Source organism: Tupaia chinensis, unplaced genomic scaffold (assembly GCF_000334495.1).
Source record: "Tupaia chinensis unplaced genomic scaffold, TupChi_1.0 Scaffold000014_1, whole genome shotgun sequence".
Taxonomy (NCBI): Eukaryota; Metazoa; Chordata; class Mammalia; order Scandentia; family Tupaiidae; genus Tupaia; species Tupaia belangeri.
In genome coordinates, this window is record NW_006159444.1 from 4,758,578 (window position 1) to 4,786,475 (window position 27,898).

General features: G+C 38.5%; 2 protein-coding genes across 4 annotated transcripts in view; both read right to left on the minus strand.

Moving 5' to 3' along the window:
* ESR1 (estrogen receptor 1) overlaps positions 1 to 27,898 on the minus strand; it is a 307,128-nt gene that overhangs the window by 162,681 nt on the left and 116,549 nt on the right.
* LOC102477920 (acylpyruvase FAHD1, mitochondrial-like) lies at positions 1,871 to 23,821 on the minus strand. Its single transcript, XM_027769948.1, is given in 4 exon segments — positions 1,871 to 2,287; positions 2,290 to 2,564; positions 13,090 to 13,251; positions 23,755 to 23,821. Coding segments are annotated over 4 exon segments (921 nt in total).

Sequence of the window (27,898 nt, forward strand, 5' to 3'; positions counted from 1 at the left end):
CAATGATCGCAGGCTGTACCACTATGGAACATACAGCTAGTTCTTAATTACACAGAGTGGTGGGGCATAGGAGTGGCATGGAAAATTGAAATCCAAAGATGAAATTAAAAACTCATTCTCTGCTCCCTACTAAGACATTTTCTAGAATTATCTGTAGAGTAGCAACATGGAGCAATATGTATTTTACCTAAGACTACTCCTCTTTACAGAACTTTGTTTAAATATGAGGGGGAAAGACCAAAGACCAAAGTATAAGTTCATAAAGGGAAAGATGGGAAAAGAAGACAATTATTTGAGATCATGCAAATATCAAAAAGGCAGCCAAGAAGTTTGTAGCAAATGGCATTTTCGTTTGTAATGCCATACAAACAAGATGTGTACTTAGTCAGTAAATGAAATGTCATTTTCCAGTATGGTTGAACAATATATTCAGCAGCACAATACAAATTTTGCACACTGGATATGCTAGGGCTAGTGTACACACATTACTAGCTCTCAAGGTATGTCACTGATAAAACATTTGCATCAAAACAAACTTCTCTATACTTCCTTTTTAAAATTTTAATCTTAACAAGTATTCAATGATTTTTCTTAACCAGACCAATGGATACTTTTTCTGTTACACATTTTTATTTATTTATTTTTAATTTGTGATTTCTTTTTTTTTTTTTTTTTACGGGGAAAATAATCTTAATTAAGGAAAACTCAAACTTTCCATCACTTATCACGCTATCTTGCAAGGTAGAGCTAAGTTGTCATTCATAGACCTGGAGTTAATTCTCTCATATGCCCAGGAAATTACTTTTTAATAACTAAGTATTAGCCTAGTATCTACTACAGACTGGGTGATATTCAATAACTACCAGTTGTTACCTTCCTTGTGTTTTATAAGGAGCAAACTTGGCTATGCCCATTGTAAATATTTTGATGTTTACATTCATTTGTATTTGTCAAATAAAATTGAGAATGTGTAAATGGACATACATGTGTAGATATTCTACTTATCTTCATGATCTATTACAAAGATTTTATTTAACTAAACATGTAAGAAGACATTACGCTCAACAGATATTATTCTATTAAGTATATAATATTCCATTGCCTTTAAAAATTTGTAATAGGGCATGTGCATGGACATGTGTGAGAGAGAGAGCGATCACCCTCTGTGGCATCTGGTCACCCCATGATCTTCTTACTGCAGTTCTCCAGTCTGTTAGATCCTGGTCACTCAGTCATGTGTCCAGGGCATTTCAGGTGGACTGGGCACGGGATTTGATCCACAGTTTGCCACATGGAATCCTCTCACTCTCTTTTTTATTCAGTTTCAAATTTTTATTTTTATAAATGCCTCCAGATGATTATCAAAATCAAGAAAACCTGTGAGACTAATTAATTTTTTTTGGAATTTTTTTTAAGCCTCAGGGTTCAGTACTCCAACAGCAGAGAGCCATGTGGGATCCCATGTGGGATCCCATCCCACCACACCACCAGCAAGCCAAGTCCAAGGAAATTTGTCTGACTTGGAGCTTCCATTACAGCTTTAAGTGTTGAACTATTTTTCCTAGCGTGACTCACAGAAAAGTCTTGTCCAGTTCGGTTTTATGAAAAGAATTAGGTCTTCTGAACATCTGGTGTGATACATTCTCTTTAGAGGCATCACAAATCCTTTACTTTGGTTGTTACATTTCTATCCCAGCTCTTCCAGATGACGTTTTTCTTGAAAGGCCTACCTTCCTGCAGTCGAGGCTAACAATGCAATCAATTATACTTCGTTTCGGATAAAGGACAGTCACGTTTAACAACCGCTGCTTGCTTCGGCCTTGCTCCCTTCGCTCCGGAACCTGAGAAAGTGAGGATGCTGTGTACAAACTCAGCGTTCTGGCCTCTCCACCTTGAATCTCATACTGACCACCCCATGTATGCCGGCCTTAATCTCGTCGTTTTCTTTAACCGGCCCAACTCCCTTGGGCGTCCCAGTCAAGATGGTATCCCCTTCTTCCACGGTCATTATCTTAGAAATGTAGCTGATGATGTACGGGATGGAGAAAATCATGGAGGAAGTGTCACCCTCCTGCCTGAGCTTGCCGTTGACCTTCAGCCAAAGCTTCAGCTGGTGAGGGTCCGGGCCCCTCTCCTTGGGCACAAACGCACTGATGGGGCACGAGCCCGTGAAGCTCTTGGCCAGAGTCCAGGTCAGCCCCTTCTTCTTGCACTCATCCTGCACGTCTCTGGCGGTCATGTTCAGGCACAGGTAGCCTGCCACATAGTCCATGGCCTCGGCCTCGGGGGCACTGCGCGCCCCAGCTTGCCCATCACCACGGCCAGCTCCAGCTCGTGGTGCAGGTTGCGGATGTGGACGGGAAGCAGGATCGGGGCGCCCTCGGTGGCTAAGGCAGCGGACGGCTTCAGGAAGAGCACTAGCTGCCTCAGCACGGCGCTGCGCGTCTCCTTGACGTGGTCTGCGTAGTTTCTGCCCACGCAGACGATGTTCTTTCCCCTCTCCTCAAAGCGCGACAGCGGCTCGGCGGCTGCCATGGCACCGGCTCTGCCCAATTTTGTGATTTCTTATTCACATTTAGTCATCGTACATCTCTATGGCCTATAATAAGGTTTTTCAAATCAAGGATATGACTATATACATCATTTTCAACAGAGAACTTAACATTCTTGAATCTGTTAAGGATTTCCTCCCTCCCACCTATCCTCTGCTATCCACCCCGCTCCTGTACAGTCGCTGCTGTCTACACTGTCCTCCCTGCTATGACATAATACTTCGGATCTTTCAAAGTCTCCTTAGAGTGCAGATATTTGTCGTGTTGAGTGGGATGCAAGGATGACTCAACATGCACGAAACTATAAATTGAATCACATTAGCAGAAGGAAACACAAAAATCATATGATACTATCAATTGATACAGAAAAAGCATTCAATAAGATACAACATCCCTTCATGACTAAGACTCTCAGCAAAATGGATATATAGGAGAGACATTTCTCAACACAGTAAAAGCCACATATGACAAACTCATAACTAATATCATACTGAGTGAGGGAAAGCTGGAAGCTAAAACTCAGAACAAGGCCAGGCTGTCCATTTTCTCCTCTCCTTTTTGGCTTACTACTGGAAGTCTTGGCCAACACAACCACATAAGAGAGCAAAATAAAAGGCATTCGAATAGAAAAGGATGAAGTGAAATTGTCCCTATTCGCAGATGACATGATTACATATTGAGCCCTTGGGAAAGTCAAGATGTATTTTTGTGCAGAAAAACATTGGGACCAGCAGATGGCATAATGGTTACATCATTGGACTCCCACATAGTCAACCACAGTTCGAGTCCTAGACCAGGTGCCTTGAACAATTTAGGCTGGGTGCATGTACGTGTGTGCCCAAGATCCTGAGAGTAGAATGGAGGAGAATGGATTGTGGCATGGCCATCCCTTCTGATGGGTGATTTCTTCCTTTCTGTCTCTCTGGTGAGCCCTATAGCAAAAATCTCTCCCTAAAAAGAAGAAAGAAAAACATAGAAAAATACTTCATGACTTTTCCGACAATCAAATACAGAGAAAACTTTTGAAACATTCACAAGAAAGCTGCAGAAGAGATAAATGAATTCAGTAAAGTGGCAAGAAACAAAATGAGGATACAAAAATCTATAGCATTTCTATACACCAACAATGAGCAGACTGAGGTTGACTGAAGAAAGCAATGCCATCTATAAGAGTCACACACACACACACACACACACACACAATACTCAGGTGTAAACATAACCAAGGAGGTAAAAAACCTCTACAAGGAAAACTATGAAAAACTGAAAAAAGAAATTGAGTATGACACATAAAAATGAAAAGACATTCCATGTTCTTAGATTGGAAGAATTAACATAATCAAATTTCAATTCTACCAAAATTAATTTACAAATTCAAAGCAATTCCAATCAAATTACTGATGACATTCTTCATAGAAACAGAAAAAACAATCTCAAAATTTGTCTGAAATTCTAAAAGGTCCCATATCATCACGACAATACTGTGCAAAAATAATAAAATAGGAGGCATTTAGCTACCCAACCTCAAAATATATCACAAAGCTATGATAGTCTCACAGGCTTTATATAAGGGATTGAGAACCAAATACTCTCTCACTCAGTAGCCCATGGTAAGTGTGAAATACCATGAGTTTGATTTTCATCTCTTTGGGTGAAGGCAACTGTAATGTCCTTATTATACAGAGAGATCAAGTATAAAAACATCCATTTAGTAGCACTAAGTGTGGAAGTGAGTGATTCTAATCCACCCCAGGAGGTGTTAATTTAGGGGAATTGGTTAAACCAATAAACATAAGCCTTAGGAATGAGAATGAAAAGGAGAAAGGAGCAGGGGGCATTGTAGGAAAGGAATGCCCTGGAAACTTTCCAAAGGCTGTTTAGGATTTGAAAGGTAAACTGAAAGCCTAGAGGGACTCAGTTCTGGTGAGCAGAAGGGACTGAAGATATTTTAGCTTCATGTTTAAACAATTATGTCCTGCCCATAAATGAAAAGATCTGTCCCAATCAGTCAAATGCCTGGGAAATTTGGAAAAACGATTTCTTACTTTAGAGTTTGTTTAATCATTCTCTGTTGTTGTTGTAGATGTTATTTAAATTTTTTGACTTGACTATGATATCTCAGGAAAGTTAAAATATTGCCTGACTATTCACTAATGATATAATTCACTGGATTATTTGCTTCTAATGCATTCTATTTTTTAATTTGATTTTTCAAAATGACCTTTTTTCTTAATAACCTAAACCTCTACAAAAAAAAAAAAAACTAGTAAAATATCAGTAGTTATTTTTCCAGTTTCCTATGACTTCTTTACTGTATTAATAAATATTTCATCCATTTCATAATCACTTTTGTTTTGTTTCTCAGTAATTCCACATTATTCATGAGGTATTTAAAAGCCAGACAAAGAATTACACCAAGAACTTTTTAGGTTCAACATGTTGAAGGAAACAGAAGTGCTGATTAGTTAAGAATTAAATAAAGATAGGAATTAATAAGATTTGCCCCAGAGACCCCCTGTATCTAGCACTTGCCCTTTAAATACTTGAAACTAACTCAGTAAGGTAAATACTGTAATTGTCCCCCATTTAGTAGAGAGGAAAGAGCCTTACATTAGTTATTGAGACCAGGGTCATTCAAAGGGTATGACTGGAATCAAAGTCCACCTGATTCCAAAGCCTCTGTAGCACAATACTATTAATCATAAACCCTCTATACAACCAATGTATTATGCTGTATTATTAAATTATGAGTTATAGATTGTTATTATTAATATTATCATAGTCTCTAAGTGTATCAGGTCAAGGAACTACAAGTTATGCAATTTATTTAAGGCTAATTAATGTTCTTTTCTTCTTTCCTTTCATATTCAAAATATCACCACAACCAGCTCTGTGGCACAGCAGTAATGTGCTGCTCTCAAGAAGCTGGATCCCATGAGGTGACCCTGAGTCAGATCTCCTGCCCCGTGGGTCTGAAACATGTCACACATTCAAGCAAGTACCCAGGATTCAGTGGGCTAGAGGACCAGAGGAAGGAATTAGTGCGACCAAGCTTGGTGGCAGGTGCTCCTCTTTCTCTCGTGTACATGTACAACATTCGATCATGAATACAGAATAAAATATATTAAGAAAAAATCACCAGCCAACCAGTGTTGCGGTAGTTAAAGCAGCTGAATCATGCACAGCCAACTGAGTGGCTCAAGTCCATCTTGGCAACTTGAAAATCAGCAGGCACGTGCATGTCTGTGTGTGTGTGTGTGTGTGCGTGTGTGTGCATGCACACACACGCACACACACGCACACATGCCCAAAATTCCAAAGCAAGGAGAAACAGAAAAGGGACTGCAATGTGATCATTGACCATGGGGGTGTTTTCTCACTTTTCTTTCTCATCTCTCTATGGCAAGCACACATGCCCTCTAGGAAATTATAAATTTAAAACAAAAAATAGAAATCACCACAACCTAGTGAGCCATTAGGTCCTTCATCTTCATTTTCACTGCCACCATTCTAGTTCATACATACCTTGGTCCTTCTGGCCTATGTCATTGTAAGCAGCTCCTAATTTGTCACCTTGCCTGTTTCAGGTTCTTCTCCAATCCCACTAACTGGTGACCAGTAATCTCCATTGTTCACCCTTTTTATCCAGTTACTGTCTGTCTAAACCCTTCAACGATCACCCTAACCTTCAGCAGGAGTCCTTTACTTATGCTCTGAGACTCTTTAGAGTGCTGTGGGGATATCAGGGGTGGTGTTGTTTGCGTTTTAGCCATCTCCAACCCATTCATTTTCCTAAAGCAGATATGTTGTTAGATACACACATACACACACACACACCCCCCACACACATATGTGCATATGCTTATATAGACGTGTATATATATGTATTTCATACTAGGATTAGAAAAGAAACCTGTAGGGTTTATTGCTTTAATTTTAAATTTAAAAGCCACTGACCTACTGAATAAAATCAAATTAAGATTCATGAGTTTCCACAAATAGTTCCAAAGTACTTCTCAAACCCATCTTTACGAATCCCCTCCAGAAGCTTCAATTTTTATGAAATAGGGCTGGGCCTGTGCCTCCTTTTTATAAGACTTTCAACTCCATCACCTCATTCTCTTCCTACCTCTCTTCTTAGATCAGCCTCAAAAAACAAATTTCTCTTCTAAAGCTTTGTTAGTATAGATCTTATTAGGATTTTCTTTTCCTCTCCTGTAGAATGTAATGACTAAAGGAAATTTCCAGTTCAATTTAGAAAAACTGGAGGGAATCTTTATCCATCTGATGACCTTCTCTGGTACAGACTGCACTGGTCTGAAGACGAGATAGTTGTCTAGCCCTTTACAGTGGACTTTGGGGAGGGCAGCATAATCCCAATGACCTCTTTAGAAACTGTTAAGCCCTTGCACACTCCTCAGATTTCATTGTGAAAATGTAACTGTCCTGGATCAGTGAGAAGGTTTTCCTTCTGAGCAGCAGTAGCTTCCCAAAGCAAGTTGGAAAAAGTCTTCCTGGTTCATGTTATATAAGGAAAGATCACTCAGACTGACATGACTGAACTGTACCAAGGGTCCTGGACACATGCACCCATGTTCAACATGCTTTCAGGTCCACCTGGGGATCCAAACTCATGGTCAGCCATGTGGCATCCAGCCCTGAAGCCCAATTTGCTACCAACTGTCAACTGTGCCTGAAAGCACTAGTATTTGAATCAGTCCCAGGAATCTTCAGTATTCTTCCTAGATTTGGAAAAATTTAGAAAAACCTAGGGCTAATGGAAGATATTATCATTCTTTTAAACATTTTAAACTGAGTTCGTATTTATAGGGCATTTTTCAAAAATTATTGAAATGTACCACTCATTAAGTAGCTGGTGTAATGGACATTTGTTAATTCTTGTTTCTTGGCATCTTGATTGCTGTCAGGACTCTCTCTTCATTGCAAAAGCCACAAGGATGATTACTGTTTTCCATGGGGTTCAGACTCTGAGGGTGAAGATAGATGGGCTGCAGTATGCTTCTCCAGGGACTGTGCAGCCAAGACCCAGGACAATCCAGCCCATGGCAGTGTGGTGGCTCCAGTGGCAGGACACAGACATTGATGGCTGGCTGCCACCCTTCTCTTGGTTTCCACCTGTTTTCCAAGCCTGGTTCTTCTGTCTTTGCATTTACTCTATGATCTAACCAAAATCACTTTAATCACAATGGATCATTCATCCAAATATATAATACAAGATTATAAAACTGATTCTTGAGGACAATGTAGGAAAAATTCTATGGGATACTAAATTTGGTGATAAATGTTAATGTATATCAATAGTACAAGCCATTGAAGAAAAAAAAAAAAAACAATCAGTTGGACTTCATGGCTCCATGGTAGCATTCTGCTCAAGAGAAGCCAGATTCCATGTGGTGTTTTGAATCTCAAGACCAGCCAGCCAGAAACATTCCAGGTACACACATGAATGCCCAAGATCTGATAGGCTAGAGGGGTGAAAGGGAGGGGATTGCAGTGTGATCAGACCCTGAGAGGGTACTGCGCTCTCTCTCTCTCTCTCTCTCTCTTTCTCGCTCTCTGTCTCTATCCTCTATCCTCTCCCTCCTCCTCCATTCACTGTCACTCATATGCACATATGCATACGCCATCACGAATAAAGAAAAAATAAATAAAATTGCTATTCTGAAAAACCACCGTTGGGCCAGCCACTGGCACTGGGGTTACGGCGGCTGGATCCCACATGGCCAACTACATGGTCCAAATTCTGGACCTGGCAGCTTAAAAAAGACTGGGCACATGTGTGTGCATGCCAAAAATCATGAGAGGAGAATGGGGAGGAGATATTGCAGAGTGACTATCTCCACTGGGGGTGTGTGGGTATTTTCTCACTTTCTCTCCTGTTCTCGCTCTCTCTCACTCTCTCTCTCTCTCTCTCTCTCTCTATTCCTCTTCCTTTCCCTCTCCAGTGAGTGCACATCATGTACTATACAAAATTACCAAAAAAAAAACAAAAAAAAAAAAAAAAGAAAGCCACTGTTAAGAGAATGGAAGGGGGCTGGCAGGTGGCGTGGTGGTTAAGGGCGCTGGACTCCTCACTTTCTCTCTCTCTCTCTCTCCCCAAATTAAAATAAATAAGCAAATAAAATAAATAAAGTTAAATAAAATAATTCTTTAAAAAAAGAGAATGGAAGGACAAGCTACAAACTGGGAGATAATAGTTGTAAAGTATATGTCTAATAGTAGACTTATAACTAAAATACATTTAAAAACTCTCAAAACTCAACAAAAACCAAAAACCCCAATTTTAAAATCAGCAAAAGTTCTGACAGAGACTTCATCAAAGAATATATATATGGTTGGCCTGAAAAAAAAAAAAAAACTTAAAAGATCTTCACTATTATTTGTCTTTAGAAAATTCAAATTAAAACAAATAGCACTCTATACCAATTAGAATGGCTAAAATCTAAAACAATGACATCATCTAATATTGACAAGGATGTGGAGCATCAGGAATTCTCATTGACTGCTAATGGGAATGCAAAATGGTATAGCTACTTTGGAAGACAGGTTGGCGGTTTCTTATAAAGCTAAGATCTAGAAATTTTATTCCAAGGTGTTTACTCTTCTGATGTGAAAACAGATTTTCACACAAAAACCTGCATGAAAATGTTCATAGCAGCTTTATTCACAATTGCCATAAACCAGAAGTGACCAAAATGTCCTTCACAGGTAGATAGATAAATGATGGTCCTTATAATGAATAGTGTCCAGTAGTTAAAAGATGATGCACTATCCACTCGTAATAGGATAGAAGTGAAACAAACGCATATTGCTAAGTAAAATAAGACAGTCTGGAAAAGCTAGATACTCTATGTTTCGAACTATATGGCATTTCTAGAAAAAAAATAAATAAAACTAGAAAGATTTTAAACTGATCCAGGGTTTCCAGGCATAGGTAGGAGAGAGGAGTTGAACAGATGAAGCATGGGAGATTTTACAGGAGGGAAAAATTACTCTATGTTATAGCAATAGAAACTATCCTAATCTATGGTATGTTACTATAACTGTGAATGTCCTATAGTAAATACCTTTCAAAATCCATACAACTTTACAGGGCAAAGAATAAACCTTTATGTAAGCAACTTTTAAAAAAACAATTCAGGAGGTAGGAAAGCCCAGGGTGGAATGCGGAATATTATAGAAGAATCAAATATATAACAAATGCTTGAAGCAACCTCACCAAAGAGAAGAAAATACCAAGCTAGGTAACTTTGGAAACAATTATTTAGACTCTATAAGAATTAAGACAATTAACTAATACAAGACAAGGGAATTACAACAATATATAATATATATGAATATAATATACTCCAATCAAGTTGTTTCCCACAAGAGATACAGATTAACAATTCTGAAGTCTCTACACCTGTATAATGGAGTTAAATAATTAAACACATGAACAGTAGATGGTGGGAGGCAGGTGTCTCACTGTTGGTATAAGTAAAAGAAAGAGACTTGAATGCTGAATGGGCTACAGTGGGATACATCAGTGTGTACTCATGTCTACTGAACACAGACACAGACAAATGCGTAAGGGATTATTGACAGGTAAGTATACATACAGCTAGTACACACCTGTGCATGTCTTTGCACTGTCAATTTAGAGGATCTAGAAAACCATGAGTCTTTGAAAAAATGCTGATCAAATGACTGGAGCAAGAAAAAACACACAGGATGAACCTGAACCGTCTTGTAGTGATGGAAAGTAAGAAAGTAACAAAAACAATTACACGAAAAAGAACAACAAAAGCACTCCACAATGATAGGTGTATGTCAAAGAGACCTGGAGCTAACTCTAGAGCTTCTAATGGCCAAAGCTGGAACAATATAAGCAACAAAATAATAAAAGAATGTTGGATTCTAATCAAAGTGTAACATAAATACCTGTGAGTTATAATATATACTGTTATAAAAGACTGAATAAAAATTAGTGAAGAACAGACATTTCCAAATAGTATTTGTAGACACTCCTTCTTTAAGAAAGTAAAATATAACTTGCCACTCCTTATGTGTGAGCTATGCATGACTTCCTTCCAAAGAGTGCTATATGGAAAAGGAGAATGGAAGGGTAACCACAGAGTAGAGAATTCTGACAAATACCACTGGAAGCCAGGTGAATATCAACAGTGATAAAAGACACCAATCGCAGGTATCCTTGTTATGATGTGCTGAGAATCCCATTTAACCAATGTGGTCTTCTCTCTCAAACACATTAACATTGTCTAATCATAAGAAAAATGCCAAGGATCAGCAGATGGTGTAATGGTTATGACGCTGGACTCCCACATAGTCAATCAGTGTTCAAGTCTCGGACTCAGCACCTTAAAACTCAAGCCAGGCACGTGTGCATGTGTGCCCAAAATCCCAAGAGGAGAACGGAGGAGAAGGGATTGTGGCAAGGCCATTCTCTCTTGGGGGTGATTTCTTGCTTTCTGTCTCTCTGGAGAGTGTATGTGTCCTATAGCAAAAATCTCTTAAAAAAAAAAAAGAGAAGAATAATGTTGGGCAAATCTAAATTTATAGACATTCTATAAAATACCTGAGCAGTACCCCTTAAAAACTGTCCATGTCACCAAAAACATTAAGTTTCAGAAATTATCACAACCAAGGGGACATCCTAAGGAGAAACAATTGCTCAATATAGTATACCCTGAAACGATTCTGGAACAGAAAATGACATTGGGCAAAAACATAGGAAATCTGAATAAAGTATGAACTTCGGTTTGTAATAAAAAAGTACTAATTTATTCATGGTGCTGAATATATTTAGACCATATAATGTAAGCTATTAATAATAAGAGAAACTGGACACAGGATATATGAGAATTTTCTTATTGTCTTCAAGTAATTCCATAAATCTAAAATGGAACTAAAATAAAAAGCTTATTTTTTAAAGAGTAATCAAGAGCAAACCAATGAGCAAGAAGTACTTTCATATAATATGAAAATTGGTTCATGCTGCCCCTTCACTGGCTAGGATGACTATTCTCTGCCGCTCATGTTGCTAGGTTCAAGGAGGACAGCTGAATCACCTTCCCTGAAAGTCTGAGTCAAGATAAAATTTTATAATTTGATTGCACTGTACATGTAGAAGACAATAAAGTAACTAAAGAGGAAAACTAAGACCGTCAGTTTTAAAAGAAGGTCTATAAATCAAAACTGCAAAGATTCTATTTTTGCTGCTTAAACAAAACTTTCATCTCTTGGGACACCCAGTAGCACGGTGGTCAAAGCAGCTGGATTCCACTTGACTGCGCAGTTCAAGTCCTGGACCCAGGAGCTTGAAAAACATACTGAGATGGGGCCAGCTGATGGTGTGGTGGTTGGGGTATTGGATTCCCACATGGCTGAGCATGGTTCAAGGCCCATACTTGGCAACTTGCTTCCTCACTTTCTCTTTCTATTTCTCTCTGGCGTGAGCATGTGTTCCCTGTAGCAAATTTTAAAAATAGATGATGATAAAATAAAAATTAAATAAATTAAAAAAAAAGAAAAACATGCTGAGCAAGCATGCATACATGTCTAAAATCTCAAGAATGGAGGAGAAGAAATTGCAGCATGGCCATCCCTCTGGGGGTGGTGCTTTCTCACTTTCACTTTCCCTCTTGTCTTTCTCTGACAGGCACACACACCCTAAAGCAAATAAAAAAAAAAAAAAAGCTTTTATCTCTATCTTCAGGGCGCAAAATAAGCTTTGGAAAGTGACATAACCTCACCCTGTTGCAGCTTTTTATCCTCCCCTAAGAAATATACAAGGGGACCAGCAGTTAGCATAATGGCTATGTCGCTGGACTCCCACGGAGTCGACCGCGGTTCCTGTCCCGGACCCGGTGGCTTAAAACCCATGCTGGGTGTGTGTGCGTGTGTGCCCAAGATCCCGAGAGGAGAATGGAGAAGGGACTGCAGTGTGGCCATCCCCTCTGGGGGGTGATTTCTTGCTTTCTGTCTCTCTGTCTCTCTCTGTCTGGCGAGAGCACGCGCCCTATAGTGAAAAACCTCTCAAAAAAAAAAAAAAAAGAAAAGAAAAGAAATATACAAGGAGACTCCAAGAAGTTCATGGAAAAATTAAAGTATGAGTTTATTTTGGTGCAAAAAAATTGAAATTCATGCATAGTTTTTTGTATAACATACATTGTCCATAACCTCTTTGAAGAAAAAAATATATATATATGAATTCTTTGAAGAGCATATAAATAAATATATATATGACTCCAATCCCTAACTGATCACAACTGTGGGGTCAATATGTTCAAAATTATATCAATATTTTATAACTTCAGAATCTAACCCAGTGCTGTAGTAGGCCTCAATTAATATTTGTTGGATTTGTAAGTACATTATGATTAATGACATTTTCAGAGTTAACACATCAAAAAAGTTCTAAGACCACTAAAAAAAATTATTATAATTAAATTGACTTCCAGAACATTAATTACATGATTCCAGACACTACAAGTGTTTAAGTATATACTCTAACCAGGGATCTCCAAGCCCTGAGCGTAGATCAGTGCATGTCTGTGGCCCGTTAAGGGCTTCTCCCTAGCCATGCAGTGAGGGGTGGGTGGTGGGCAAGTGAAGGAGGCTTCATCTGTGTTTGCAGCTGCTTCCCACTGCTTGCATTGCTGCCTGGGCTCTCCTCCTGCCAAATCAGCAGTATCAGATTCTCATGGGAGGGTGAACCCTATTTTTGTGTGATTGTTTCATCATATAGTGAATGTGGTAGTGGTGGAAATGGGGTGCACAATGGATGTGGTGTGCTTCAGTCATCTTGGGACCAACCTCCCCTACCCTGCCCACAGAGGGATTGTTTCCCACAAGGCCCAGTCCCTGGTGCCGGGAAGGTTGGGGGCTGCTCCTCTAACCTAACTATCTTGGGCACTACATTTTTCTTTAAAAGGAAAAGAAAAACCAACAGTGTTACTGAAGATCATAAATGCACATTAAATTTTCATTCTTTGACATCAAACATAATGCAAGTTTAAATTAAAAGCTTCTCTAATTACAGAAACAAAATAGTCACATCAGAATGTCAAAGACCACAAACTACAGGAGGGCAGGGGCTGCATCTGTCTCATTCACCATTGCTCGTGTCCAGAACAGGTTTGACTTCAATTAGGTGTGTATCAGTTGAATACATAAACGAGTCTACATGTGACTTCAAATCATAACCCAACTTTGATATATTAAAACATCTTGGCCACCATTTTAGTAGAGTAGTCCTTTAAATGGGTTCTTCTAGTAAGATACCTCACTTTATACAATCAATGTAAGTAACAAAAATCTTAAAATTGCTAAAGAAAAAGTTAATATTTCTGCACTAAGTTCCTTGATCCAGCTATGTGGCCTAATTAGACAGTGATTTAATTTTATAGCTTGACCCCTCGGTCTGCTCCTCAGTTTGCTAAGTCCTATTTCAATTATCTGATGTAAGTTTGGAATAAATCTGTTAATAGTGAGGAGGAGGTTGTAACATGGCACACACAGAATTAATTCATTACTTCACTTTCTTAAAAAAGTAATTAATGCCGACTTTTCCACCATGCTACTATCAGAACCACCAGGTAACCTCAATTGTTCAGGTGCTGTCCCTCAACTAACTTCAGTCTCTCCCAGCCCAGGAGCCTGTCCACCACCAGCTCACTAAGCTGCATATGTATAGATAACCACAGTATCCGACGGGGTCATCTGCCCACACCCAAGTTCAAATAAACTGTCAAGTCTTTTCAATGGCAGGGTCTGATGGGGTGATTGACCACTGACAACCACTCATCCTTGATGCGTCTACTGGGGCACAGACGAGCAGTGATTCTTTCCTGGGGTGCAAAGGGCACATTTTCCCTCCTAACCTAGAATTAGAGTCATATTATCTCACTTGCAGGAAGGATCATCAGAGTCCACCTGGTTGTATGAATACGGCCGGTCAGGTTGCCCAACCCAGCTGCATCCTCCTCCATTCAAGCCCCAGATCTAGAGTCTTCCTTCAATGGCAATGGGGACTCTGCAAGGAGAGAAGGGAGCAGCTGCAGTAGCAGGACTGAAGGAAATGTGATTAACATGCATTCAACTCTGCCTGGTCATGCCTGCCCTGTCACAGGGCGTGTGTCCACAAGTCTTTGCCCTATAAAGCTGGAATGGTCTGATGAAAGCAACTAACAGATGCAAATTGCACAAAAATATAGAGATTCCTCTCTGCAATTAGCATGTATTTATGTTCTTGATCAGAAAAAAAAAAACATATATGCCATTGTTTTTAAAATTAATTCTTTTGCAAAGCAAATGCATGGGGAATATTAATCTCTTTTCACTGAATAATATTGGTAAAACATCATTTGCTTTGCTAACGCCCATCTCAAACCTAATTTTTAGAAGGTGTTGCATCAGTCCTGTTCTTACTTGTTGCTGCACCATTTACAAATTGTCCTTTGTGGAAGCTAGTGACCAGGGAGGTAGCCCTCATCTATTAATGAACTGTCTTGGAATTTTCCCAGAAGTCTGATCAAGTATCAAGAATAGGAAATCAATCAAAGGTTGCCACACCTTCATATGCATGCGCAACCATGCTATTAATGCCATATCCCAACAACAAGATCCCAGAGTTAAGATCCAAATTCAGTAGCTGGTAAGGAATAGCCATGTATATTGCAAATGAGATCCATTTGACTTAAAAGCATAATAGTCACTCTTAAAATGACTGTATATTTGACTGTTATAAAAACTTTGCTAATAAAACCTTGTTTCCAGAAACAGCCATGACAGGTTGTTCTATAAGAATCTGATTTATTAATAACAAAATTTATGGAGTGAGGAGAAAAGCAATACATATTTTCCTTGCCTGGCTTCATTTTTCTGTAATATCTTAGTGATGAGTCTCCCGCTGGCAGGCATTCTGTAGCCAAGAGGAATAAATAAGACACCAAGGTTCAGACTGTGAAGTTCTCTTCTCCCCCATTCCTTAGCAGTTCAGCAAGTCAGACCTGCAGATTTTCTTCCCTCAGTTATGAAAGAAACAGTTTGTCGCCCCACGTCCCCATGCATCTCTTCTTTGTCTCATGCTGATCAGTGCAGAGTTGGACACAAATAAAGTTTCTGTTGTCTTTTAACTTGGTCAAGGATGAGTCTTCCCACCCTTGCTTGAGTCACCAACACCCAATTATATTCTTTGGACAAAAGTGCTGCCCAGTGGGAAAGTCATCATCCAACAATCCTACAATTGGATCACAAGCTAGTCCCCCTCACTGACAATGTAACCAGTCCTCAAGTGAGTGCCTAGCATAGTTCTCAAAGCTTAAATAAAATACTCCTTTTCAGAAAGGTTCATGGGTGAACTCTATCCCTTTAAGTATATTAGAGTTCTTTGAGAAGCCCTATAGCACCAAACCCCAGTCCTGCACAAATTAGGGGCTCAATGTATTTGTTAAATGATGAGTTTATGTCTTTCATTGGTGGTGAATAGAAATCACTAGGATGAGCAAGCATAACTCTCCTAAAATACTGATCTGAACTAGAGGATGATTAAACTGAAAATTACCAAACACTTTCAGGATCACTAAATTCTACCACATTGATTTAATGAGAGCTCATTGATAGATATATGTATATTGTCGCCCCATGGCCTGGTGATTAAGGCAGCCAGATCCCACATGGCCAACCACAAGGCTTGAGTCCTTGTCCCAGGGGCCTGAGAAACACATGAACATATGCATGCCCCAAGTCCCCAAAGGAGAGAGACACAGAGGATAAGAGATTGAGGTATGACCATTCCTCATCGGGGGTAGGGGGCTTTCTCCTTCTTTCCATTTCTGTCTGTCTGGCAAACACACATGCCCTCTAACAAAAAAGAAAGGGCAAGGAAAAAAGACCTCACCACTAACATTTCAGAAGTAATTTCTTTTTACTAATTTCTAAAGAAGTTTATAAATTGCCCCCCCAGGAATAGAATTTCTGACCTTAAAATATGCTTAGTTTTAAATATGCATATGTATTAAGAAACAGTAAGGACTGTGCTTACTTCTTCGTACTTCCCACTGCCTTGCTCTGTGCCTTGTGAATGAGTTTTCTAACTAATGATCGATGAATGTTTCATAGATGGGACTAAACCAGAGGCTTTCAAAGAAGACAACATTCCACTGAGGGCAGTAGCACTACCCCAGGGCCAGCCTCTCCTCTGCAGACTTTCCATTTTCCTTTCCTCTGACTGTATTTCAGCATTAGTGACTCCCCACTCAATCCAAACAAGTAGCAGATTTATTATACTGTAATTTATTCCTGACTCTCAAAGATCTCACCCCATCTGATTTGAATTCCATTATTCATTCTCACAAGTTCTTATCCATTTTTTAGAAAAAAAAATTAATACATCTTGATGCAAGCAGTGTGGCCACATCTGTTTACTTCACCAAATACCAAGTGGATTTTTCGCTTAAAATTGCCAAAGCTGAAATTGCATTGAAAATATCTTACACAAGCCTGTTTATCAAATGTCAAATGCTAAATATATGCTGCTCCAGAATACTTGTCCTTCAGTGGGAAGACACTTAGCAACCTGACATAACTACTAGTTTCCCATAAGGAGAGAGAGAGAAGTCTTCAGTAAAATGTGAAAGCTGGTGTAAGTGATGTCTACAGTGGTTAGAGAAAATCTCCAAATCAGTTGGCAGGAACAGTATTAAACTCAGATAAAGTACATGTATTTCACCTTTAAAGCATATAAACAGTTCAAGACTTAGGTATCTAATCTTAGGTAACAAGTCTGATCATAAGTAGGACATATTAAAGCTCTCCATTTCATCATTTCATTTCTTGAAATCTTAACTGTTTATAAAGATAATTAAGAGGGTTTCCAGTTCTAAACATACTGCACTTATATTTCCTAATAAAAGCCATTTATTCAACCTAGTTTAGTAGAAGTTACAAGTTAGGTTGAAAGATAAAGCATTGAGAACCAGAACAAAGAAAACTATAACCCAAATGGCAGGGAGGGTGGTCCTAGTGCTAAAAGTTCAGAGAAAATTTCTTAGGCCTTATTCTTAGGTCACAAAATTATAGATAATTAGCATATATTCCACACATAGATACACGTAGAACAAGCAGATTCCAAGTATTGTAGGTAAGGTAAGGACTTTACTGGCAACACACTTTCCTAACAGGCAACACAGGAAGAATTTCACCCTTTTCCATGAGAGCTACTGCTACATTCACAGCCAATTTCATCTAATTTGTTGGTAATCAACAACTGGTGAGTATATACTTTCTTCAAGCTTACTATATTCTGGAAATAATTATACTGGGTTTCTGAGAAAGTCATGACACATTTATATATATATATATAACTATACCACAAATTTTCCAACAACCTGAAAGTATATAAAGTATATTTTTATTGTAAAGTATTTTTTTTATTGCTATAGGTCTCCCACAAGCAATCTGAAAATATCCTATTTAAATTGGCAGGGCATTGACTCAAAAAGAAAGCATCTACCATAGTAAAACCCACAAACTTTTGGGTATTCACAGAGATACTTGAGTGTCTAAGTCTTTGAGACTTCTAGAAAAGGCCTTTGTAATCATAAAGCTAATAAAGAATAGCCTGAATGCCTGCCTGAACTCAGGGCAAGGTGGAAGAGATCATTTTAAAGACAGGTAACGAACCTGCTCTGTAAACAACTCAGAAATACTTTAAAAGCTAGAAAGAATATTTAGTTGAGATGTGGTCAGTTGGGATATTTAATCTAATAGTTTCTTTGGATCTGACATTAAGATTTGAGTTAGCAGATGAAGTAAAGAGACGTTGAACTATCCACGTAGCACACTAACCAATAATGGTAAGAGAAAAAGTCCTCTTTTTGAAGTGATTATTGCTAGTCTGAAGTTCATGTTTCACGAGTTCCAAGCAGACATGTCCATTTTTAGAAAGTAGGATAATTGACATCATGGGCACTTACCATCCCATGTACTGTGAAGGGTCCTTTATGCATCTTTTCTTAGAAACATCTGAGATATTAACCTCCATTTTTAAACAAACAGTTCAAGGAGGTAAAAAATTAGAATACAAAGCAGCTAATCACAATGCCCTGCCCTTTTCCTACTAACCATCTCGAATGCTAGTTTGATTCATTAAATTCTAATAAAATCATGATTTACCTGGTGGGTTTGTTGACCCTGTACATGGTATATGCAGATTCTAATTATTATTGCTCAGTACTATATTCATTATGAGCTATTTCTCCTCAGCTTCATCACACATAATGCCATAACTAGAAGAAAGCTAGAAAATTCTCTCACACTATGCAATAATTTTTAAGTCATTCAGAAGTTACACATTCAATATGATTAGGTAGGATGAAAATTTTGATTCAGTCAATAAGCAAATGGGCCTTAAATATGGCAGTATATAGATGATGAAGTCAAAAGAAGACCGAAGTCTCTTTTTAATGAAAAAGTAGACACAAGTACAAAGGATAATCTGAGAAACTCAAATTGTGAGCCCTGAATTGCAGAGAATGGAGCAGAGTATAAAGTTCCTTCTAGTAGACAGAGGAAAAACGAGAAAATTGGCTCACAGAAAATGATGAGGGAATTGGAGACAGAGATAAGGAAATGACAGTTATTTTTCCCATGATTTTAAAGTGAAGGAATAGAACACAGAGCTCCTGAAACTAAAGAATTTATTTGGCAAGGAGAAAGCATATCAAGATTATGTACAGTAGAGGGAAGAAAAATGTAAGTTCTGATGAAATATCCTAATGGAAACGATAATAAAAGTAATTAAAAAAACTTTCTAAAGATGCTACTTTGAAAATTACAAGATTGTCACAACTCTTAAAAAGAATCATTTTTGAAATAAGGAGCAGACTGTTAAAGAATTTTCCAGTAATTTGGTGATGTTTATCATTTTAAGCCCAGTACATGACAAGATCTAATATACGTTGTTCTTCCTCATAATAGATTTTTGCAAAATATAAAAATCATATTAGTTAAGACCTAAAGGTCTTTTGGAGAACAAATTTAAAACTCAAGCTACATGGACTAAAATGGGGGTGGGGGTAAGAGAGAGCATACTGGTAGCCAGGTGCTGTAGAATAAGTTGTCTTACTTAATCTTCATAGATATTCTAATAGAATAAACTTCTTAGAGTTACTATCTGCATGTTATGAGTTAATAATTACAATTATTGAAGACAATAACTAGCTTACCTTCCTAAAAAATTAAACTATCATTTTAATCATTCTTCCTTGTACCAGCAAATGTCACTATTCAAAAAAGGGTGAAACTTAACAGAATGAACTTGTTAAATATAAAGTGAATACATCTACAAAATCTTAATTATAATTACATAGTCATTTGTGATCATTTTCAATAGTTCTTGGCAAAGACAATTGAGCATAATGAGGTCCATTAATGGACTGATATGTTGTTTACATGTGGAGAAGGGACTTCACAAAAATGTCCTGAAGAGCAGGAGGGAATATGAAGTGAAATACTAGATGGAGGTGGAAATCCATGCTGTGGCATCCATAGAGTCAGTAGAGGCATCATGTAATAAAGTTTCAGATCATTTAAGTAAGTCATTCTCATCAAAAGTCAGTAAATACTTAACTGGTAAAATGACTACTTTTAGCTTTTCACTTTTTAATGAGTGTAAAAGAGATTAAGGTCAATATTCTCCCACTCACAATGTTACTGATCTCACAAGGCTCTTCAAGAGTGAACTATGAAGATGTTTATGTTGCCGTATTATTAGAGCTTGAAATCTGTCCCTCACTTGGATTTCAAAAATGTTATGGTGTAATGTGATTATTGACACCAAATTTTCCTTTGATGGGATTAGAAATCTTGGGGTTATTTTCACCAGCTGTTCAACTCTTTCATAAAATAATATAGATTTCAGAGGAGATAACCTCTAGAATTAAATTGTTTTTAAATGGTGCATGCAACCAAAAGAAGTTAGGGATTGAGATGCAGCTACAAACACTGTAGCAAAGAAAATATATTAAACAAAGGTAAGCTAAGCAAATCACGTAAAATTAAAATGGGAATCAGTTTACTTACATTTTACAAAATTTATCTCAACTGAATTTGAAAATTAAGGATTTCATGAGCTGGGACCAGCAGGTGGCATGATGGTTTAGATAGTGGATTCCCACATGGCTGACCACAGTTGGAGTCCTGGACCTGACAGCTCTAATCATGCTGGATATGTGCTTGTATATGCCCAAAATGGTGAGAGAAGATTGGAAAAGAAGGAATTCTGGTGTGGCCATCCCCCCCAGGGGGAGAGTTCTCACTTTCTCTCTTTCTGTCTCTCTCCAGCAAATGCATGTGCCCTATGGCAAAAACCTAAAACCCTACTTTTTGGACCTAAAACAAAACAAAATAAAACAAAGAAATTCATATATAAACTATGTTCCAAACATAATATAAGATATCATGCCTACCAACCACACAGAATGTTCTGGAATATCTGGTATATTATACACTCCCCCCCTACATTCTCCATCTCCATATCTCCCAACTGTTAGCACTATGCAATAGAGTTCTCTATGATGACAAAAATGTCCTGTAGCTGCTCTGTCTGTATAGGGTCGCTACTAGCCACTTGTGGCTACTGAGTACTTGAATATGGCTAGCAAGATTACGGAGCTGAAATTAAAATATCATTTCATTTTAATTTATTTAAATTTTAGAGGTCAGGTGGTGGTACAACAGCAACACACAATGCTCTGTGAGGTGATCCAACATAAGAAAACTCCCTGATCAGATATGGGGACCTTCCTGAGTACTCTGGGCACACACTCTCTCATGATGCAGGGCTACGTGAAGACTGGGGATGAATCAAGGTGTCATATCCTAGGACCAGCAGTTAGCGTAATGGCTATGTCATTGGACTACCATGTAGTTGACCGCGGTTCGAGTTCCAGACCCAGTGGCTAAACTCACGCCAGGCATGTGTGCGTGCATGCCCAAGATCCTGAGAAGAAAATGGAGGAGAAGGGATTGCGGCATGGCCATCCCCCCTGGGGGGTGATTTCTTGCCCATCTTTCTGTCTTTCTCTGTCTTTCTGGCGAGGGCACGTACCCTATAGAAAAAAAAAAAAAAACTCTCAGAAAAAAAGTGTCAGATCCCTGTTGAAGGTACTGACTCTTTGACGTTCCCCCTCTCTCTCTTGCCCATGGAAAATAAATAAATTCACACTTAAAAAAATTTTTAAGTGGCCACATGTGGCTACTGACTACCTTTTGGACCACGGAGTCCACTAATGTATGACAACTATGCCTGGCAGTGCTCCGGGACAACAAATAGCAGCTGTCTCAGTAGAGGCACATTGGAATCTTTTGGGGAGCTACAGGAACAATTCTACAATGCAGACTCCATCTCAGAGAGTCTAACCTAGCTGGTTTGGGCAAGAGGGTTAGAAATAGCATCACTCTCTCTAAATCAGAGCAACACATAGAGCTAAGTAAGGAAGAGGCTCTGAGCACCAGTGTTCCTGGCGCTATGTTCCTTTCACATCACATGTGGGGGCGGCTGTGGTGGGAGGAAGGTTTCCCAGATGCCAGGCAGAGGAGGTTACAAAGTGAGATTGCCCGATTTTGAAGCTGCTGATTGATTTTGAGAGAATGTTCAAGAAATCTATAAAGATAGAGGGAAACAAAATAGAAAGAAGACATGAGAAGAAACAGGAAAACTCACTGAGCAGAGAACAGAATTATACAATTTAGAGAAAGCAAACCACCTAATACAATTATTGAAAATGCTATGAACAAGGTCATTGACTAACACTGTTATTATGTGATCAAAATATCTCAATAAAACACAAACATTTAACCACATTGGTTAGACCCAGGGAGAACCTTTCTATAAAATAGACCGTTGACTGGCGAACAAAAGTTTTTTGATTGTACACCTCTATTAGGAAAAAATTGGTCTTGAATATGAGTTCTTCGTGATGTAAAACACAGCACCTGCCAGCCATACAGAAGCTTTGGTGTTTCTGTTATGTCATACCCTCTGTTCTATCTAGATGGACTTCCATCACCACAGGCAACTGAATTTACACTTTATAAATTTTAAAATGAATGCTACCTTCCTGGGGTTATGTATACAGTCAAAACCAAAGAGAAAGACCCATTTGGATTTTGCCCTGTTCATTTATTTGCAATTATTAATTTACATTATTCTCAATATAGGATTTTCTTCAACTACTTTCTCCAATTTCAAGCTCTGATCCTCTAACCCAAGTGCCACTACCCACATGTTGCTATTTAATTTTACATGTAATTTTGGTTAAATTGGATAAAGAAAAGTCAGTTCCTCAGCCACATGAGCAACAACTTAAGTGCTCAACTGCCACATATGGCTAGTGGCCACCAAAATGGGTAGAAAGGAACCTGTCCCTCATTGCAGAGCTTGTGTTGGACAGTGCTCACCACGCATGTAGAATATGCGTCTGGAACTGTGTCGGCGATGAAGAGTGACTGCCGACAGAATGTGGTCTCTGCCTACTCAGGCGATAACGGTATTGGGTACATCTCCTTTTTGGTACTTCTTTCTCCCATTCATAGATTCTCCCAGAGAGATACATTGAGATTCCCAGCTACAATTCAGTTCCCCTTGGCCCCAATCCAGGTACATCTGCATTCCTATTTGCTGATCTGGTGGAGTTTATAATGAAATCTTCTTACAAACTACATAGGCCCAGATCCACATCCATGGCCTGGCCAGACAGCTGTGTAGTTCCCCACACATCCCCGCTCCTCACCTGCACCACTCCCTGACGGCTCAGATGGCCAAGTTCCAGGGGTCATGCTTCTGCCCAAACTTTTCAGAGGTGAATTTTAGTCCTAAACCCAGAGGTATCTGGGAGAACCTTTTATGCCATTAGTCCACACTGTTTCCAGGAACGGACTCCATCTCCAGAGCTCTTACCTGATAGTAGGTGTCCTGCCCTTTACTGACAGAGATTCTGACCCTGCATTATGTAGTCACTGCCATCTGATAGCTCCTCTGGTATTAGAAGTCCACTTTTCATGGGTGTATCCATTAAATACAGTACCTTAGAGTGACACCTGCTTCTTGAAACCACTTCTTTTTTCTCTCATCCTTTTCCATGTTCTGGTCTAAGGTGCACTAGGGTCACCATACCCAGCCTAAGCTGAACTCCTTCCTTGAAACCCACGATGAGCATCAAGTTGGAGACTCCATAACTCATGGCGTGATATACTAAAATATCCATACTTCTTTGCCAAAAGTGAGTTGCCAGCAGGCCAGAGAGTTTGTACCAATGCAATAAAGTTTTTGTTTTGAGATTGACTACCCTGCAATGGGATAGAACCCATGACTTTGGCATCCTTGGCACCAAGCTCTCACAGCTGAACTAACTGTCACCAGTGAAAGTTTAAGGTCACAAGGGATTTGGGCTGCCTTTTTGCATTCTATCCTCCAAAAACAGGGTAAATGATCTTGATTACACAAGTTACCCAAATAAAAATACTTCAACTCGGAGAATTTTCTAGAGCAGTATGTACTTGTGGTAGCTATAGAAGAACTCAGAATGAACTACCATGTGTCAGTTACAGAGTCCCATGAAAAGAAACATGGCGGTAGTAGGAGGTCTTGCTGGGAAAAAGATTACTTTAAACATCAAATCATCGAACTTTTTGGCAGTCACTGCCTTAACAAAACAGATTCAAATAAAAGGATAGGACATAAGTTATTGTTTCAGAATAATTTTTTCTCAGTTGTTTAGAATGCTTTCATTGTTCATGAATCTCTTTGTTTCTGATTGAGTATTGTCCCACTTGACTGCAAAAGAGAATGAAAGCTTTTTTAGGTAATAAATGCTTAAGTTCTTTATTTATTTATTCCTCCCTTGAGTGAGAAAAGCACAGAAAAAGAAAGAGCTCCTTCAAAAGGGTTTTGGTGCCATAATCCACCCACAAGCCTCCAGACAACCCTGGATCATGGGCAAGTGTGAGCCTCACATACTCAAGGAGGTCACTAGATTTGAACCCAGAACTTTCCCATGGGGGACTGACTCACAAAGCATAGTGCAGTCTGTTGCTATCCCACTAGCTGGCCCTGAGACTGAAAACATTTTGAAATAGACATGGAAAAGTTAACATTTCTTTATAGTTTTATGCAGTAACTCCAGAATGATCCTTGCCAATGATTCATGCTTTGATGTCAAGCAAGAAAGGGGAAGAGAATGCAGTCAGTGGCTGGAAGGTATTCTTACCATTTGCAATGAGTCAGCCTTCCATCATCAAAAAACACAAATGTGGGACCAGCAGTTAGTGTAATGGCTATGTCGCTGGACTCCCATGTAGTCGACCGCGGTTCGTGTCCCGGACTCAGAGGCTTAAAACTCATGCCAGGCGCATGTGCGTGCATGCCCAAGATCCCTAGAGGAGAACGGAGGAGAAGGGACTGTAGCGTGGCCATTCCCTCTAGGGGGTGATTTCTTGGTTTCTGTCTCTCTGTCTCTCTCTGTCTGTTTGGCGAGCGAACGCACCCTATAGCAAAAACCTCTCCAAAAAAAAAAAAAACAAAAACGTAACCAACATACATCTTAGTACCCACAAAACCAGTCATTTGCTATTGATATTTCAATATCATAATGGATGATATTGAATGAGCTCATTCAATGGCATTTATGAGCCCCCCTAAAATACAGTTAAGTTCCAAAAAGGGAATAAAATAATTAACATTTGTATAATTTATCAGCTAGATACAATAATAATAATGAATGCAGTTGCTATAATATGATAGCTGGTAAATTCTACTTCTCAAAGAGAGGAATAAACATTCAGAAAGAAAAAGAGGGGCCAGCAGGTGGCAGGGTGGTTAACGCACTGGATTCCTACTTAGTCAATCATAATTTAAGTCCCAGACCCAGTGGCTTGATAATCACACAGAGAGCATGTGTGTGCAGTGCCAAAAATACTGAGAATGGAGGAGAAGGAATTAAGGTATGGCCAGCACTCCCCCACATGCCGGGGGTGAGATTTACTTTCCCTCTCCATGACTATCAGGCTCCAGTAAATGCAAGTGTCTATGGAAAAAACTAGAAGAAAAAAAGAAAAAAGAATTACCATAAGAAAGAGTCCTAGAAATGAATGTTATTCTACTGAAGTCATATAAAAATCTCAAACTTTTAAAACTTTTATTCATAAGTAATTGATACACATTGTTTAAAATGTAAAATAGAGAAGAAAATTAAAATCACACATGATTTCCTTACCCAGGGCTAACTGATGTGAAGCCTTTGTTGCATATTCTTCCAGAATCACTTATTTATTTGCCCTCCTCTTCATTACTCAATAAAAGCTCAATGCTCATATATACCTTATGTACTATTATAATTGGTTTCCTTCATGATGCATTCCATTTTAATAAATAAATTTTTATATATCATAATAAATAGAGAATGTTTAATGGATATAGGGTATTCTTTTTATAAAACATGATTTCCAAACCAATCGCCACACATTTAATTTTGGCAATATATAACAAAAGACATGAAAAAAATGCATACATTTTGACCCAGCAATTCAAGTTTTGTGAATGAATACTAATTATTATGATCTGTAAAGATGTAGCAGAAAAGTTGTTTGGTTATTTTTATAGTTGTAAAAGTTAGAAACACTGTAATTCAGGAAATAATTTAATAAATCATAGCATGTCCACACTGGAGTATTAATGCAGTCCCCTAATAGTTTTGTTTTGAAGGATACACAACAGTATAGGAAAATATTAAATAAATACACAATTCCAAATCTAAGAAAATTTTTAAAATATATGACATGTCTGAAACAATTATGCAATTTATTTTAAAAATATATGTCTTTAAAACTAAGCAAAATGAAATAGTTATGAATAATTTTTAAATACGTAACCCTTTTAGAGAAAAATAGAAAAATTGTATTAGGAGTAATTTTAAAACATCTAAAATAAATGAACAATTATATATTGCTAATGGTAGGAAGACTAAATATGATAAAATGTCAATCCTCCTCAAATAAATTTATGAATTTAATGCAATTTTATTAAAGATTGACTTAAAACCTAATTTAAAAGTCAAAGTAACCATTGGGCCAGCTTCAAGGCCTGGTGATTAAGGTGACTGGATCCGACATGGCTGACCATGCTGTTTGAGTCTCAGACCTGACAGCTTGAGGAATACATTGGGTGCATGTACATGAATGCCCAAAATCCCCAAAGGAGGGAGAAGTGGAGGAGAAGGGATACAGTCTGACCATATTCCATGGCAGGGATGGGGGAGGGGGGTGCTTTCTCCTCTCCCTCTCCCTGTCCCTCTGTTTCTCTCTAGTGAGCCCATGTGCCTCTTTTTTTAAAATATAGTTTTATTTCTATTTCTATCATACATTCAATCACATATGTCACTTAGCTTGCAAAGTGAATATTCCAGCATTAATACATTCCTCACTAGTCTAGTAGAGAATACTATACACGTTATCTTCAACTGACAATAACCCACATTTTCCCATAAATGCCTTATCTCGCCATTTTTCTCCTTAATGTCCTTCCTCAGACTCTCATCCTTCACCCACCCTCTTCCCACATTGTAGCTGGTATTTATAACCTTTTTAAAAATGTTTCCATAACCTCTAGTCATTCAGTTTCAGCTATATAGTACAGACACTTGGGATATGTTAAGTGGAAACATAACGATGTCTCTCCCTTCATAGACTGGCTTACTTCACTCAGCAGTAAATATTCCATATTTATACACTTTCTGTCAAAAGCCAGAGTATTGTTGTTTTTTTATGACTGAGTAGTATTCCATATATGTGCCACACTTTTTCAATTCATTCATCTGTTTGTGGGCATTTGGATTGATTCCATGACTTTGCATTTGTGAATAATGCCACAATAAACATAGTTGTGCAAACGCTTTTCCGACTAAGGATTCTTCTGTCCTTTGAGTAGATACCAAGGAGTGGGATTCCAGGATCATATGATAGTTCTTTTCCTAAATTTTTGAGGAATCTCCAAATTTTTGAGGAATCTCATAGTGGCTGGGCCAATTTACATTCCCACCAGTAGTGTAGGAGAGTTCTTCTTTCACCACACCCCCACCAACACTTATCATTTTTTTGTTTTTTAATCTTAGTCATTCTGACTGAGGTTAGATGGTATTGTGGTCTTGATCTGCATCTCTTTTATAATGAGGGCTGTTGAGCATTTTTTCATATGCCTTTTGGCTGTTCATATGTCTTCCTTAGAGAGTGTTTTTTTCAACTTATTCTCCCATCTTTTAATAGGG